The sequence below is a fragment of the Corvus hawaiiensis genome, chromosome 1, assembly GCF_020740725.1.
Source record: "Corvus hawaiiensis isolate bCorHaw1 chromosome 1, bCorHaw1.pri.cur, whole genome shotgun sequence".
Taxonomy (NCBI): Eukaryota; Metazoa; Chordata; class Aves; order Passeriformes; family Corvidae; genus Corvus; species Corvus hawaiiensis.
This window is the reverse complement of record NC_063213.1, coordinates 83,181,607-83,199,726: the sequence shown is the minus strand read 5'-3', so window position 1 is coordinate 83,199,726 and position 18,120 is coordinate 83,181,607. Positions and strand designations below refer to the sequence as shown.

The 18,120-nt window shown below is 38.3% G+C and overlaps 1 protein-coding gene across 11 annotated transcripts in view; it reads right to left on the bottom strand.

Annotated features, from left to right (window-relative positions):
* The window catches only part of CTNND2 (catenin delta 2), a 669,045-nt gene that overhangs the window by 2,727 nt on the left and 648,198 nt on the right, over positions 1-18,120 (bottom strand). For 9 of the 11 annotated variants that reach the window (XM_048311789.1, XM_048311808.1, XM_048311816.1 and 6 more), the window contains 2 exons: positions 10,279-10,405; positions 6,063-6,194 (listed from right to left, as the gene is read on the bottom strand). In XM_048311789.1, coding sequence (XP_048167746.1) covers positions 6,063-6,194; positions 10,279-10,405 — 259 coding nt within the window. Of the gene's footprint in view, positions 1-4,036; positions 5,260-6,062; positions 6,195-10,278; positions 10,406-18,120 lie in introns of those variants that run through there. The other 2 variants (XR_007205226.1, XM_048311841.1) reach the window with 2 other exon arrangements.

The following is an 18,120-nucleotide window of genomic DNA, read 5'->3' as shown; positions in this document are numbered from 1 at the left end:
AAGCCTGAGCATCAGAGCTGAAAGCTGGATATGGGATCCATGCCAGTCACATCACTAGGAAGAACCATGTTACTGAAGATGTAAGCACTCTTTCTTCCTTTGGCAATGTGCAAGCATGGACCTCTGCAAGTAAAACTTCCTCTACCTTTCCCCACACCACTGCAACCTTTCTGGAAAAAGGAAAGGAAAGGCATGGCCTTCAGCCAAAGCTGACTGGAATACACCAATTCTGATCTTCACATCTGCCACGGGTTCCATGCTGAGGGTATAATTTTTGTCAGTGTGATGCACTGGTCCATGTTGCTGCTTCACAGATTTCAGATGCTATTCTTAAAGATTTGCAGCATGTTTGTGAAAACAGGATAAAGACAGGGCTTATAGGATTGGTTGATGAGCTCTAACATCTGGAAAAAAAACAACTTTTCACCTCATAACCATTAACTGATAGGGGTGAAACCCCTCTTGTTCCTTGAAGAGCTGGATGCAATTACTAAAAATGTGCAGAGTCTTGTGTAGGAAACAGAGAAAAGCCCTGGAGGTCTCCAAGTGCAGCATGACCCTTGTTTTTAAGGTGGGAAGAATATGAACTCTAGTGACAGATGCTGGTTGGGCTCCTCCAGTGACAGATACTCTCAATTCCACCTGTATGCCAATAGTCTGTAACAGATAGAAACAGGTGAAATGATGGAAAGTAGTGCTTGAGCAATTTCCTTTGGTCATAAACGTTAGTGCGAAAGAGCTGATCGGCAGAGGTTCTCACTGTTCAGGTTACAGTTTGTCACTTAAGGGATTTTTCATACTTGACTTGTTTCAGTGGGTTTCTTTATATTCCAGCTGCAGCCTCTGCTGTAGCGTTTGAAAATACCCCTCCTGATGAGTCTTTAGAATTAGAGGAGTTCGCATCAGCATTGCTCTTTACGGTGCATCTCACAACAACACGACTCTCAGTAGCACAACTGCCAGATCTTTCCTTGATACCACCTTTTAAATGCAGTTTTTCTGATTTTCTTGCTTGCTCCACAAAGTGCCAGAAGTTTTGTTACACAATTCCTCTTGTCAAGATCTAAAGATACTCAGCATTTCAGATATCCATTTTGTGAAGTCCTAGTTCTTGAAAAAACATTAAAGCAACATTCAATGTATTGGACTGTCAAAGATGGAGGAAGAACTTGTAACCATTTAGTTTTTATGAATATATGTGCCAATATAAGTGGGTTTGAAGTTTCGTGCACGCAAGTTTCAAGTCATACATGACTGAACATATTGAGTTCAGACAGGTCAATACTGTTCATGGTTGTTCGATGTCAAGAGTAACAGACTAGTATAAGGTGCAACATCTGAGGGTATTATGAAGAATCTGATGAAAAATAGCAAACTGGACACATGCTAATTTGTATGTTGTTACTTTAGGCAGTCAGAGAGACATTAAGAGGGAGGTATGACCTTTCCATACAGATATATAAAAAGGCATGTGGTACATATGTGCTGCTAACAGCCATGACTATTATAAGCCTAGAAATAGTTCAGAGTTGGTGTGTAGCTGTCCAGTGCACTACTGTGACATTTGCACTGATGTGCTCACAAATGTCACATACCAGATTGAAGTTTTACGGTCTCCTGAATCACATATTCCACAACGGAAAATGGATAGTTTCAGCTTATGAAAACAGCTGCAAGCTCTGTGTTGTTGATTTCACTGCAGTGATGGGGATACAAATTCACAAGTTTAAAACAAAAAAAAACCCCTCAAATCCCTAGTAAATCTTTTCTTAATGCAATAAAACAATGAGACATAAAATGCTGAAAATGAATGTCAAGAGTCCAAGAATAAGAAGTCTTGGCATAGGCTAGCTTGGAGGTTGAGGTAATGGTGATTCTGGAGGAAATGTAAGTCAAGCAATGTAGCTGTTAGCAATGAATGCAGCCCTGCTCCAGTACCTGCTTCTGAACATGCAGGGGAACACCTTGGGAACTCCATTCCTACTCTGCTATGCTTCAGTGAGCAGCTGACTCTTGCTGTCCAAAAGCAGAGGACAAATATAAAAGAAAGCAGAGAATGAGCTAGATGAATGGACAATGGATATTGTGTGGTCAGTATCTGCTTTTTCCTGATAATATTGTATATGTACCATCAAAATAAAATTGTAAAACAGAAAGAGAAGGCAATGGTTTTTTTTTCTTTTCAAAACATGGCATGAGAAGGGAAAAGAGTAAAAGGAGTAAAAGACAGAGATATTCCTGCAGCCACATTTCCTCACACAGATGTAGGACCTAGCTGAAGATTAAATTAATTGAGGAGTGATCCATGTGTGTGTTTATGTGCATATTTTATGCAGTCTCTAAAAGTCAGTACATGATAACACTGAAGAGGCACTTTCTGGTAGGCAAAATTGTGAGCATTCTAAAATGAGTACTATGATCAATCTGCAGTATTTTGTGGTTGAATTGCATAAAGAACATTATAGAAAAATACCTTTCTTTCTCCCTTCTGTTCAGTCTTCTAGGTGATACTGATTAAAAAAAAGTCACATAGTTCCCCATAGCAGTTTTCCTTAAAGCTGACAACAGCTTTGAAAATTATGTTACTCAGTGATTTATGTGACAAAGATGTCATTGACCAAATTCATCCCCATATATCCCAGTCACTTGATTCATGGTTTAACATTCAGCTTTCAGATCTTGGAAGTACTTATTCTGAATGCATTTACAGACATTTTGGAATAACAAGATGCTAGCCTTCTGCCCTCAGGAACACCAACTGATAAGAAGAAAGGACAGCTCAGCTGGACAGGTAGTCATCCTCAGCTGGTATCACGCAACCTGCTTTTCTGCTATAAGCAGCAGGTCTCCAATTAAAAAAAATTAGCTCAAGACAGTAAAGGAAAATGCTTCTATACCTGTCACTACCACTTCCACCTTCCTGCATGGTGAAAAATGAGGTAAGGGCATGAGAAAAGATTACAGTGCATTTTGGTTTCTGAAAGCAATAACAATAAGCCTGAGCACTTGTAACACCTAATGAATATTTTTTTTGTATGTTCTGAATGTGCATGGACTTGCCAGTAAGTTTTAATAACAAAAGTATTGATGATTGATTCTTTACAACCAAAGGAAAAATAAATTAATTAGAAGTTTTTTCCGCTGCTGGAAGAGAAGACACAGCGTGTAGACTATGATGCACATATCAGTTCAGTGAGGGAACTAAGAAAGTAAAAGAAACCTCAAAGAAGGAGTCCCGTGATAGTACACAGAAACCCTATCTTCTCTGTTCTGAAGGAAACACCATGGCACATAAATAACATTATCATATGCACTTACAGTTCCCATTTACTTAAACTGAATATAAGAGTTTTTGTCTTAAAAATATACTTCAGGTGACAAACTTTTATTATTGGTTATTATTTTCTACAGAGAGAAGAAAATGGACAGTAAATATAAAAGGCATCATAAACCTGTGAAGAGGGCAATGAGAACTTTGATATTGTGCCTCTATTTTTTTAGCTATCCTTGTGAAATCAATGTAGGTTATCATCTTCAGCCAAACTGTTTACTTCATAGATTCTCCATTTTCCCCAGAGCTTTCCTGACAAATCCTCAGGATGGCAGGAAGCCAACATTCCTACTTCGAAAATCCATCAAAAAACCTTCATTTGAGTCCCAGCCCAAAGGTCATAAAATTTTTGAACTATAAACTGAGAAGAGCTTTGGAGAAGAGCGTGGAGACAGTCATGGATAAATTGGGACTACAGCTGTCACATAGTTTTACACGCTGTGTAAAATCCATGAGTCAAAGAAAGCTTTGGGTAATACATCAGCTTGGCACAAAAGTAGAAGAGCAGATCAAAATATGTGTATGCCAGGTGGAACCTGAGAAAACATTAATCTAAAGTCCCATCCAAGTGGATGTACCAGCTGCACTGCACTGCCTGATGCACAAAATGAAACACAGGCATTGCAAGAAACTTGCTACATGAACTTGTATTAAAGTGAAGTCAAAATGTCTCACAAAGTCACAAATACTGATTTATATATATATTTTTAAGCAAATATTTATTATTTAATGAGCTACAATTATATTACACAGATTCCATGTTGAATGTTGATGAACAAAACTCCTTCTGTCATTTTCTTTTGCTCTTATAATGGTGCTTAATTTGAGCTTAGACCAAACGTGCAGAGATTTGGTGATCTGAAAAAGAGAAAATTACTTGTTAATTCCATATTTATTTGTACATTGGTCATGTAAGATTGTGAAATATTATTACACTTTTTGATTTGAATTAGTTTGATTTTTTTTCCTCACTGAGCTCAGGAGCTGGAAAGACAGTTGATAGCTGAACATGATGCTGAGAGTTTCAAGTTTCCTTACTAAAAGCCCACCCAAATAATCAGTAGAAACAGACAAAATACAAGACAGTATTAGAGGAAAATACAGTGCAAAAATCAAAGTGGAGTAAAGCTTTCTGAGGCAGTACAAACCTCACAATCTGAAAATTATATTGGAAGAGAAGGGAAATAAGGGAAGTAGGAATGGGAGAAGAAAAACACCACAGTACAAAAGACAATGAAAAGGGGTGTGGAAAAAGAAAAGCCCATTTTTTTAATGTGCAGAGAGAGACAAGACTTTCTGTGAGGAAACACGAATTTTCAGCATGGAGACACTGTATTTTGGTCAACTTCCTGAAATAATTTGCTAGTCTGAATTTACAGATACAGTTAGAATAAAATACTACAGTTTCTGCCTTTTCCTTTTCAGCCTGATGCTCTTAATCCTGAGATTCACCCATTATGGCTCCTTGACAAATGGCTGAAAAAACTTCAGTCCTGACCTTCACAATCAGCCAGCTAAAGATCACTGAAGTGTTTTAGGGAATCACCTCATGCAGGGACTGCGAAACACTCAAAGCATTACAGATACATAAAATGCAGTACCTTGACTGAATCTTCTGCACTCTCCCATAGTACCCCACAGAAGTCGTTCAGGACACTCCTAATTTCTGTGGTTTCCAAATGCTCTTGAGCGACATTCTTCTCTTCAGACTTTCACCTTCAGGCTAATTAATGTTCTGTATTGCATTTTCACACGAGTTCCAAGGCTGGTCTTTAGGTTTTGAGTACATAATCACATATAACGTAGTAGATACAGTGTGAGCATCTTCATACCCTGAATACAGTCCTGAAAGATGGATCTTACGGATGGATTGATGCTGAGCCACCACGTTCCTGGAGAGCAACTCATTCTGCCTCTGAGCAAGACCTCTGCAGAGGGCATGGGAGAAGGTAACAGGCATTGAGAAAGTGCAGAGTGACTTCTCACTGCAATTTTTTGCCTGCCCAGAGGCAGCATTTGGAGAAGAGGAGAGCGTGATGCTTGGCACTATATAAACGTGACAAAAAGTTCAATAATGGTTATATAAGCCTGTACAATGGTGATGGAGACCAACATGTATTTTGCTAGAGAATTCATGAAGAGATACAGCGCTGGGAAAAGCACTCAAAATTTCCTAATTACTGAAATGCTAAGAAATCAATGAGCTCACTGGGGAAGAGAGGCCTTCAAAGAAACCTGCAACAGATGCCACAACATACAGAGAAAATTACTGCATTTAAATCAGCCCAGCTGAGAAAGTAACATGGATAGACTTAACAAACAGCCACAAATTTCCTATGAATACTGACATACAAAATAAGTTAACTGATCCTGGAGAGCATTCTCTGCAAAAGACAGGTGTTAGGGATCACTGCACATGCTCAAATATACCAGTTAATTCAAAGTGATCAACCAACTTCCTTCTGAAATGAAAACAAATGTAAAATTGCAAAAGACATGCAGAATTGGATTCAGAGCCTTTCTTCTGTAAAGAACCATGGTGTTCACAAATTTTCACACAGCGTTGTATTCATTCAAATATATCTTCAGTTGTATTTCTCAAGGTGGCTAAAACTTGGGAATTAACCAAAGCAGGTTGACTCTTTTACACAGTGCAAAGCCCAGCCAATCCTCTAAAACCTGCGTTCTACCACAGCTGGTTTTTACATATGCCATGCAAGCAAAATCTCACCTGTCATGGTGTCTTTCCTAGAAGTGTGTTCTCCTTTATTTCCATGGTAAGTGGCGTTAGTTCCAGTTGATTCATAGTCTGTTTTTCTTTCTTTTAGGCTGATCATTTCCCGAGGTGAGGCTGGGGCACTTGCTAGATAACAAAAATGTTTTGTTTTGTTTTGTTTTTTTTTAATCATACATGACTGAATATAGGGTTTAACTCTTGGGTAAGCATTTCAGTAAAATTTATATCTGTTAGTTTTCTAACATGAAGCTGATTGAAGAAATACTACCACATTATGGAGGAAAAGAAAAGATGCTGCTATTTCAAGGGCAAGGCAAATGTATTTATTGGACAATCAACTGCAAACATAATTTTATTTCTGAATATTTAATTTTCTTTTACTTACATCCAACATGTAAGATGATCACTATTAAAAAAAAAAAAGTACAACAATATTTTTTTTTCCCTTTGTTTTTCAGTTTCTTTATCTTGTCAGAACTTTCTGGTATGGGTACTTCTGTTTTTTCCTCAAAATGGTCACTTTATTTCCATTGAAAACAAACACTGACTGTTAACTTAGAGCTGTGTGGAAAAACCCTAATAAAATGGTTTCTCCCCTTTTCTCTTGAAAATAAACAAATCAATTAAATTATTCTAATGGAAAAGGGAGGAAAAGAAAGCCTTTTTTTTCCCTTAGAAAACATATCCCAAAAACGCATAACACTTAAAGGTAACTCATATAATTTCTCTGTCTTTAAGTATTTGTATGTGTGAACAGCTGCCATTAAAGCAAAACTGCTACTTTAAGCTATTTTTATTAAAACTAAATCCCTCATCACCTATACTCATGGAAAGGCTAAAAGGAGGAAAGTACAGCTGATGAAAGAGAGAACTGGGTTTTACAGTCGAGTTTCACACACTGGAGAATGTGAAGGTGATCACTGGCACTGATCATGAAAGCCTTAGAGCTTACAATGTTTAGGAAAAGGAGAAAAGCAAATAAAAAAATAATGGCTTTCAAGTAAACTGACTTCAATATACGTAGGTGTTGGTAGATAAAGTGCACTTTTCCTGTTGTGGAGAGCAGGAAAAGGAACACAGGGTGAGTGGCAGAGCCCCCCAGAGCCTCATAAGGGCACAACGGTACAAAAATTACTAAAGCGCTGGTGCTTACCCCCACAGAGTCCCCTGCCTCCACCCAGGTATTTGATATGTCAAAAGAAGCTCAAAAGCATTAACGATGCCTTTGTTTAAAACCAAGGAAAAGAAAAAAATTTAAAATGTAAGGCAAACTCTTTGTGAAGCTTGACCTTGAGGCATATCTTTCAGCATCTCTAAATTACGTTACATATTTTGATTAAGCAACAGTGAAGCAATGGCACTTAACTACGGCGTAGGGAAGCACGAGTGATGTTGAATTCTGCTTCGATTGGTTTTGCTGGCCCTTGCCTCTGAATTTACAGAGCAAATGTAGGACAGATGTTCTCTCTTATGAAGCCATTAGAATAGGGGATTGCTTTTAAACTGTTTGTCAATAGTGATGTAAATCTAAAGCTGATAATCCGGCAGATATAAAGAAACATGACGTTAAACTACCAAATCAGCTAATGGCAGCTTGAGTCTAATGGGGAGCAGGCCAGAACACAAACCTTGAAAAAGCTGCTAGCAGAGAGACACATTTTGTTTCACATATTCTGGTAATGGTTATAAACACTGCTGTTTTGAACAAAATTGACTGATACAGACAAAACTATCTCTCACTGTTCTCTGTGGGAATTCTCTCTCTCTTCCCGTGAGAGGAAAACTACATTCTGGCAAGTGTTAAAATGCAGAAGCACCCTCTTTCAGAGTTTTTACAGGAAGCAAACATGAAGTCATTGATTGATATAGGACATAGAAAAGAATACAGCTCTCCACACTAGTTGGAGTCTGTTATCACCCAGTCCTAGGGATGGATGGGACGGTGTGAGTTCATTTACTTCAACTCTTACCCCAAGGTAGGATCCAGAATACCAATATAATTCTTGACAGATTTTAATCTGAAACTAAAGATCTCTAATGACAGAGATCACATAACTGCTCCAAGCAGTCTGCTCCTGTGCTTTCCTTCCCCACTGCTAGGAAATGTTCCCTGATGTCTAGCCTGACTCCTTTCTGCTCATTATTTCCATCTGTCTGCTATGAAAGCAGAAAAAGTTCACACCGTTCCTCTTCACGGCTGGCTGTTACATGCTTGAAGACTTGGTGTGTACCTCTTCCCACTGTCTCCATCTCATGTCTCTTTTACTCGAGTTAAACAATCACAGTTCATTCAGTATATTCTCATATCCTGATTTTCCCACCTTCCAATTTATGTGTGCAACTGACAAAAATCCCCAAATAATTTCTAAAGAACTTTCATCTACCTAGACATTCTCCTTACAATTTATTTTTAAAGTATTGGATTTTTTTTTTCCTCTGAACATTACCTCCAATTTCTCAGGATCACTTTGATTTTCAATAATGCCCTTCAAAGAACATGAGTTTCTCCCATGTTTATTGTCACCCACAAAGGTAATAGGTAACTTTTCCATATTATCTGGGTCATTACTAAAACCATAGAAGAGTACTGGACCCAGGCAAAGCTCCAAGCAAAACTTTCTTCCAATTTGGCAATAAACAATACCCGTGCCTTGTGAATGGTTTTCAGTAAGTTTTTTATTTACCACACAGGATGTTTCCTGAACTGTTTGCTAGCTTGCCTTAGTTTGTCCATAAAAATGTTGTGTGCAACATTCTTACTGATTATAGAATATTGTACTTACTGACTTTTCTTTCCACAAAGTGCTTTGACTGTGTTGTAGCCTGAATTCAGATGGATTTAATAAGAGCAAGTGGTATTGAACCAATGCTTGCATTTGATATGGATACTACCAGACACACAGCAACTTACATTATTATGTAGAAATAGATACCACTAGAGTTAAGTAATATCTTATGCTCCTACTGCCTTTGAGGTGCTCAGGTTGTGATTATTTGTTCCAGCAATTTTTGAGACTGACATTGAGCTGACCCATGTGTAATGACATGGGCTCTTCTTCCTTCAGAAACAGCCACTATTATTTGTCCTTTTCCAGTCTTAAGATAACTGATGATGGCAGTAAAATTTCATCCAAAATTTAGAATAACAGAAGTGAGAAGATGGTTCTGGCAAGAGACAGAACTAAGATCTCAGGGCCAGACATTTCAAGTACCTTGCACTTACAGTCAAAATGAGATGTTGGAGAAGAAAAAAAGGAACAAGAGCCCTTTATGGACTTGTGTAATGGCAGATTTTAAAAACAGAACAGCAGCTCTCACTATACTTCTGGCTACATTTTCACATCTCCTCACTTGTTGTTCTGCAGGACTAAGATGCAGCTTCTAGATAATTAACAAAGCAATTTTTTAAAAACCAAACTATGGCATAATGGTAATGGCAATCATAAGTTCCACCAACTTTAATCCTAAACTCTTGGTGTACCTATGAGATGACAACATTTGTTGATTGAACAAGTAGCAGAAAGGCCACTGAAAGACTAACTTTGCACTCTGTTTATCTTGAAAGCTTTTCACTAGGAATGGCTTTATCTAATGAAGGTATGTTCCACCTTACAATAAATTGAGGGGAAGTTTACTTGATTTCTGAATAGAAACATTAATTTACACTACGGCGTAAGTTGAGATACATTATTTCATTGTGCAGATCATACAGAATTGATAATAGCTGGTGTAAACACACTATGAATGTTACAGGAAGACCTGCAGTCAAATCTGGGAAACTTACATATGCATATGCATACACACATACCCAGAATAAAACCTGACAAAAAAGTAATGTGGGTCTTTAAACTTCTGCTAAGTGTGCAAAATGGTCACAAACTACGTAGTGGCTTTCATGACCAGCAAAGTGAGTAACAGAATTTCCTGGTGCTACTAATGGACACCGTTGCCCTGAGATCTAGTCAGGTAAGCCCCATCAGGAAAACACTTTGGGAGAATTCATGACAAAAAGTTATGGAATAATCTTTCTTCTGTAAAACTTTACCAGGTGCTAATAAAAAAAGTTAAAATCCTGTTTTGAGGAGACAATTTGGTGACAGTAAGGAATACACTTTGTGCCCTTCCACCACAGTTAACAACAAATCCAGATATCAAGGAAAATGATGGTGATAGATTGATTACCTCCACCTTTGCTTCAGCCTGGCCTTACCTGAGCGGTTGTTCGGAGACATGCGCACGGGAGAGATGGAGGGCGTGCGGGATGAAGAGTACGGTCTTTGCCGATCCCGTTCTATTGTTGACGATGAGGCGACGAAGTGATACTGTGACCATCCATCCTGCAACACCAAGCACCGCAACAACGGTCAATGAAAATGCCACACAGTTCCCTGCTCTAAGCAGAATGGTTTTGTCTGGTGTTTTCACTATGGACACACCAGTAGGCTCCTGTCTTCCTCCTGCCACTGGGTGGTAAATATAGTTAGTGGTGCAGGACAGGATGTGCTGACTGTACTGACACAGCAAGATTAAAAATATATGTAGAAAGTTCTATAAAATAACACCTCGGAAAGACTCAAATAATTAACAGTGTTTTAGGCTATTTGTTTAATAGTTCTTTTTTTCCACACCTCTATTTTCAAATTGGAAATGGCATTTCGGCTTGAAATGTGTTCCATTTTATAGGGAGGTTTTGGAGTAAGTAGATTGGGAAGATTACTAGACTGCACATCTATTTAGCTTAGTTATACTAACTGCCCTTTTGTTCACACGAGAGGAAAAGAATCAATGCATTTTCCTTGTTGCAGTTTTCTCCAAGGCGTACAGAAAGAAATTCTATTCCTTAGATTTAAAACTATGTTAATGGTGACGTATTAAAAAAACCCAACAAAGTAATAAAAATACTAGAAATAGCTAGTTCAAAGATAAAAAAAGGAAAGTTTAAATAATTCATGTTTTATTCCTGCACCCTAACATAATGCAATAATCCAAAATAATGTATTTCGCATTTTTAAAACCATATTACATATAGTCTGAAACTGTTAGGAGAGCATAGACTGACTTTTGATAGCGTTCTTATTAAATGACAGTATTTCGAATGCTTTCAGTATTGATAGATTGCAACTGTCTTTATCAGTGCTTAATGTTAAATCTAAATCAGTGGCATTGAGATTTCCCAGTCTGACACAGCTTTAAAATGCCTACTTTCTGTTGGGCTCAGTGGAAATTGCATCAAGCACCATGTGCTAAACAAAAGTTTTGCAGTGAAATGCTGACTAAAAATAAACACAATAAAATATGGCCAAAAACCAATTGGAATGTTCCTCTTGCTTACAAAAGAATAATTCATTGTTAGGGTAGTAAAGAACTTTCCCACAACTAACTCTGCAACTCCAGACATCCAGCAATGAATCCCACCCCTTCCCATGCTCTGCCTTTGCTCAAGGTATCTCTCCAGCTTCATTCCATCCACAGAAACCATGGGCACCTGGCTCTCAGAAGAGAAGATGGCTTGAAAATCTCCTTTCCACAAAACTCTTAGGAAAGAGAACTCAGCAAGACTGTGACACAGCAAGAGGAAAGAAGATACTCATACTTCTTGTAGAGGGAAACGCTATAAACAAATTAGGACAGACACAGGTGACACCTAACTACAGGTGCCCAACGCCTGTACTCCTCATGTAATGCATTTGTACAAGCAGGGGTATATCTTAGCTGCAATTTCAAAGACAAAAATGAGGAAGAGTGAAATCTGGGCTACGCCTTTTACAGCACAGTCAGGACTTTCCCTGGAGTCAATAGCGATGGTTTGTCCTCTATCACACGTTTAGGACACTTCACTGAACTGCACCTCATATTTATTCACAGTCGTATAAGAAAACACAAGGGAGAAATCTAGTTAATTAATAAAAAATAGTAAGAGTAACTTGAAAAAAGAAATACTTGATCTTTAATACCACTTGCTTAAACCAAAATTTTCTATATATAATCTTTCCAATCTATATCCAGTCTCCAAAAAGCAGTTTCTACACAAGCCACATCCTCCCAGCTAGAGGGAGGAATCATGAGAAAGAAGAAAAACATCTCTGAAGTCCTAACTTCCTAAATCAAATTGGAAATTACTATATATAATATGTACATACATATAAAACACATGCATTTTTAAAGAAGACATAAGAGTTCATAGTTATAATGAATAGCTTAAGTCCAATAATCCTATGCAAGCATCAAGACTACAAGTGACATATAATAGCATTAATTTTTTATCTCTGGTTAACAATAACTTGTGCAGTGATTTCTCTATTATAAAACTGAAGAAGCAAACATGTGAGAAGCCTTATCCTGATGAAGAAAAATGGTTTCGTTCTTTCTCCTTCTCTGGGGTCAGAATTCCTTACCAGAAAGGTGACTATATCTCATTCTGTTCTAGTTTTCTGATTATTTATTTTCTTTTAAACAGACTGAAGAAGGGGGTAAGATCTGAAGAGGACAGACTTTAGATCTGACAAAAGCAAAAGGGATGCACTATTTATTACTCTCTGTCTGCAAAAGTAAGAGACATCAACCATGCTTACACAGAGCAAGGTAGAAATACTTCCAGTTTTGTGGATTGTGATACATTCATGGCCAAGTACATTCTCCGTTCGCACTCTTGCTTCCCTCAAGCAAAACCCTGGCATATGGTTCAGAAAAAAGTGACGAGAATCTTCCCCTAAGTCTTTCTTCCTGTTGTCTATTCCATCTGTATTGTATATATTAATACTTGCAGCCTGGTTCTAACAGGAAGTGGATGAAATAAATCTCTGACACCTGCCCTGTCCCATGGACATTGCAGGAATAGCACATGGCACCAGTTCTGCTGTGGAGGATATCAACAGGTACTTTGTCAATGTTGCTTCCTCAGACACAGCACTGCAAGGTGCCTGAGCAGCAAGGAGCTCTGTTTGGGGTGCTGGCACTAGCAGTCTTGTCTGCAGCAGATGTTTTCCCTTCTTCTCTTCCCTGCAAATTTTCTTTCTCTCTGGTGACAGTAGCGCTTATAATGAGGTCTTCAAATAAATTCTGCTACAAACTCTCAAGCTGGCAAGCCAAATCAGCTCAATAAGACAAGTGAGGCAAACAATAGACTCTGAGACAAGCATTGTAGTGACTTGGCAATAGTTTTGACTAAACAAGGAATACTCCTATCACTGTATGACAACTTTCATAGTGTTTTTCAATAGATTGAGGGCAGCTCCCAGACCTCACAGTATTTCAAAACCCTAATACTTTTAAGTCATCTATCTTTAGCTCCCTTCTGCTGCAAGGAATAAGGTTCTTTCCTTGTAAAGGTAAACAGTTTGTAAAAAATTTATTAAAACTATCCTCATCTACAATTCCAAAAGCTATTAGTGTTAAATATTGAAACTAATTTTTAAGAGCCTAAAGGGGGTATTTTCAATTTAATGGCTAGATAAATACCACCTGACATGATGGCTGCTTTCATTAGTTTGTTTCAGGTCTACTGCCTGTAATGAAATTTAATTAAATTGATTTGGGTACTTAAAGGTACAGCATACAGCAGTGCCCTGCAGAGAAGAAAGCTAACTCAAGACCAAAGTATGTGAGACTGAATTTAAGAAACCAATTTACTAGCTGCAAACATGATCTAAGAGAGGAAGAGTGAGACAAAAGGATTTGACAAATTGGAAAGCAAGTCACTGCAATTCTGTTACAGAATGGGTATATTTGTTAAAGGGCAGTAATTAATTAATAGGTGGCAACTGCACACTACAGGAGGACAGAGAACAACCTGACTAAAGAAATACCATTATACATCCTTATCATCTCTTCTAAGGTATCTTCTACGGGGCATTTGTCTATATTTTGACTACACTGAATATATCCATCATACTATTATATCAATTATACTTCATAAAGTCCAGATGTTTAAGCTTGATCTGCAGTGACATGCTTCTGAGAATATCTTCTTGGAAAAGCTGCAGGATTAAAATTGGGATGGGAGTTTGATGATCACTGTAGAAAATGGAAGTGATACAGTAGTCTATCTGATCACCTTTTACTGGGCTTAAGGGGTGAACAGGTTGTCTTCCTGCTAAACTTTCAATCACTTTGAAAATAAATAATTTTGTCAGGCCCATGGGAAAATAATTATTTTGTCAGGGTGACTAAACTTATTGTGCCAAACACCTATTGTATGTGTCTCATGAAAATACATTTTTTTAAACTTTCTTTTCTTGATACTCTTTTTGTGTTTAAAATCTAAGGGCAAAATGGATAGCAGATTTCTTTTGTGTTTGCAAAAATTTAAAACTTGTAATGATGATTTGTGGAAGTGGATGATATCAGACACACCATTTTCTCACTTGTAGTACCATAACTGAATTAAATTAAGTGCTGATAGGAACTGACACCATGTTGTCCCAATAGGGAACCAGAGCTCCTGCCTGAAGAATTCACAGACAATAAAGAAGTGAGGTGGCCAAGGAATGTCCAGGAGTCAGGGAGGGTAGGTGCTTAACCTGGATACCTCACAGCATCCACTCAAAAAGAAAGCCCACAGCAGTTCATGTGCTCATAGCCATGCAGCAAAAAGTGAAAACAAGCCCTATTCTCTGATTATGCTGATCAGCTGTGACAAGAAGACACTGACTTGAAGAGCACTGAGTGGTCTAGAAAAACTGTATGATGTATGATGGCTGTATGATGGATCAGTATCTTTCAATGTGGAAGAACACAGTCTGCTCTGACTCCTGGCCGTATGTGTTTGAACATTGTCAGGAATAGAGAAAAGCAACTTCTTGTAAGCAGAAAATTCCTACTAGAAAGAAAAAATAAAAATGATGCAACAAATCCAATAAAAAAACAGCTAATGCCTGAAAAACTACAGATAATATTGTTACCTGCCTTCCTGAAGGTTACCAGCATGCTACTCTTGTTTCAGGTCTGATCCTCTTCTGATCTGATTTAATAGAAGTTTTACAGACAACTTGAAGCACACAGGACCAGACTTGCTTCGTCATCCTACTTCCTTATCTGTAAGCCAGCTTTTTACTGGTTTAAGGATATTAACTGCAGTAATAACTGTTCCTATAATGGTTAAAAGCTGCAGAAATGTGAAGTTCTGATAGACAACCTTTTACGGGGATCAGTAACTAGACCCACTGTGGTGTTAGAAGTAGGTGACACAGCAACAAGGCAGACTGTCTGTAAGTACGTAATGTAGGATCTACCCACTTTGGAACTCAGCCAGACACTGCTCTGAGCTGCTGGTGTTGCTTCCTTTGCAAGCTAAAGCACCACTGTCAGGTTAAATTAAACATCCCGATTGGTGTGCACCAGTGTGACGCTGTCTACAGCAAAAGATAAATCTGATGTGAATTAAGTCAAGGCTCATCAGACTTACACAGGCCTGGGCAATTCTTTAGTGGGAATTTGCTGTCACAACTCTAATAAGACATAGCAGAAAGTAGAAGTGGATCAAATGATCTACATAGATAGGCATATGAAAATTATATGTATGACTTGACTGTGGTGAGAAATCTGAAATGGTCACAAGGTTGGGGCAATCCACATATACATCTCATGGAGCTCTCACATTGGACTTACGAAATAATGCAGTTTTAATGTTCACCAACAATCACCCTTACTTATCATTAGGGTTTACAACCTGTAATCACATTTTCTTTTAATAAAACAGAAAGAATAAATACATTTCCCAGTGTTTCTCAACAAAGATACCAAGCCAGCTCCGTGGCAACAAGGGAGGAAGCCAACTAGTTCCCACCTACAGGACTTGGCACAACTGGAGGAAATATGAGCTGCTGAAGAAGTGATGGCGAGACAGCTGTTCTCTAAAAAAGCCCCTGCCTTGGTACTCAAAGAGTATTTACTTTGGAAGAGGGATTCTTATGGCTTCAAAAAGAAAAACTCCTGAAAAACAAACCAACTAGTTTTAGATAAACTATCTAATTTAAAACAGAAGGTGTTCTTTAATTTTTTCTTTGCATTTAAAAATTCAAATTGAATTTACAAATGAATTTACACTGTCAAATCCTATTAGCAGTAAACTAATTCCTGAAAGTATTGTTCTTTCTGGATTTGCTTGTGTTGTTTCCAGAAAAACTCAAAACCAGAAAAGAATTCCCGGGCATAGGTCTGCTGTATGATGTATTATGAATAAACATTATTTTACTGCCATCAGTTACACTTCAATTCTAATGACTATTGACATTTTTACTCCTAGGATTTTATCTTTTGCTTCCAAGGAGGTAAATCAAGATATGCTGTTCAAGAGAGGAGTAGGGATTGAGCTGGAAGATCCTTCCAGCTTACATGTGTTTGGTTTAAATCCTTCATTCTGGAGTAATTTCAGTGGCTTCAAAAGGGCTACTGACTCCAAGTGTCCTGTTTCCCCTCCTCTCCCAAGGAGTTATGAGCCAGGCACCCAAAATCAACAGACACAAAGTGAAGACATGAATCACTGAAGCTCATCTAAATTTGAAGATTTTAGTATTTGTGCTTATGGTCTCATTTCCACAGCATATGGAAGCCAGGAAATTACTTTTAAAAAGAGAAATTCATAAAGTCTGGGGGCTTTAAAAATATCACATTAATTTGGATAAAAGAGCAGGAGTTGGTGGCAGTACGAGAAGTTAGCCGAAGTGGTTAAAGGAAAACATGCCTTCTCACGATGATGATGAAACCAGATGTTTGCTGGTTAGAGGTTATGCTGGGAGTATGACTCCTCTGTGAGCCTGTGAGGAAGGCCACTCACTCCCCCCCTGCACAGACCTAACTGGGGGGAGAGGACGGAGACTCTGCTGAGAGCCCCACGGAAGCAGTGCCATCACTTGAGCCAAGGCAAAGAGCAGCAGTGGCAGGGCCAGGCACCCTCAGCCCCCTGCCCCAGAGGCTGGGGCTGCCATGCTGCTCCACAGCTGGTGCAGCTGTGTGACACACACAGAGCTTCCTTCTCCTATCTGGTGCAGTGGGCTGGAGCTCAGTGCTTCTGGTCTTCTTACTCTGAATTTCAGTGTGCAAATGGCTTTTACTTATAAGCGACCGTTTCTGCATCCCAGACACAGCAGAAGTTCAATTGCTTAAGAAGCTGAAAGACAAATACATATTGAAATACGTATTTAGGGCAGCATGAGGCTTAAAGAAGGGCTCCTAGTCAGACAGTCATTAACTGCAGCAAAACTGTCTGGCACTGGCTGAGGATTATTAAGTTTTCTGTAGGCTCTTTGAAGTGACATTTTCAGAATTGGTGGTTAAACTCATTTTTTTCCAAAATGAGATGTATACCTCCCAGCCTCCATCTCAGCTTCTCTGAAAGCAAAGCCATTATTCTCCTACTGTCAGCATTCAACCTCAAAATAATCTACAATATTTTCTCTCCCCGTTTTTCTCTTCCATCGCAGTGCAAGGAGTACTTTAGTCTTCTGAGAGTATCAGCCATTTTTCTTCTTTTAAAATACCACAGAGATGGCATTGGTGACTTCTCTTTTTTCAAATGCACTTTTTTGGTGTGCATTGTTATCATCTTCTAATCACAGATCCTGTACCTTAATTTTACACCTTATTCCTTGATTTTAACTATGAAGAGACACACGATAAGGGAGAGATAGTGCTAATTACTTGCCGAATCTATTCAAGTGAGAAACAGCTAGGAAACTATCCCTGGTGGTTTTATAAAGTGCAAGTCTTGGGTGTTTTAGGCAATCAGTGAAGCATTGCTTTACCTATCCATAATTAATTATTGATTTCCTGTTGTGTGAATTGCAAAGATGACAGGACCTAATCTAATGAATAAAATAGCTGTAAGAAAAGAGAATTGTATGTGAGGCAAAGCATGAAAGACAAGACTCTAGATACAGCAGAGTTCATTATTCATTTTGCTGACGTTATATGCAGCCAAAAAAACCAACTTTCAAAACACTGCAATAAAATGAAATAAATTCATTTCTCAAAGCATCCCTTTACCTCTTATACAGAAATAAAATTGTTTGAATATATTTTAGAGGAAATGAAGACAGTACTTGGCCCTTCAGCT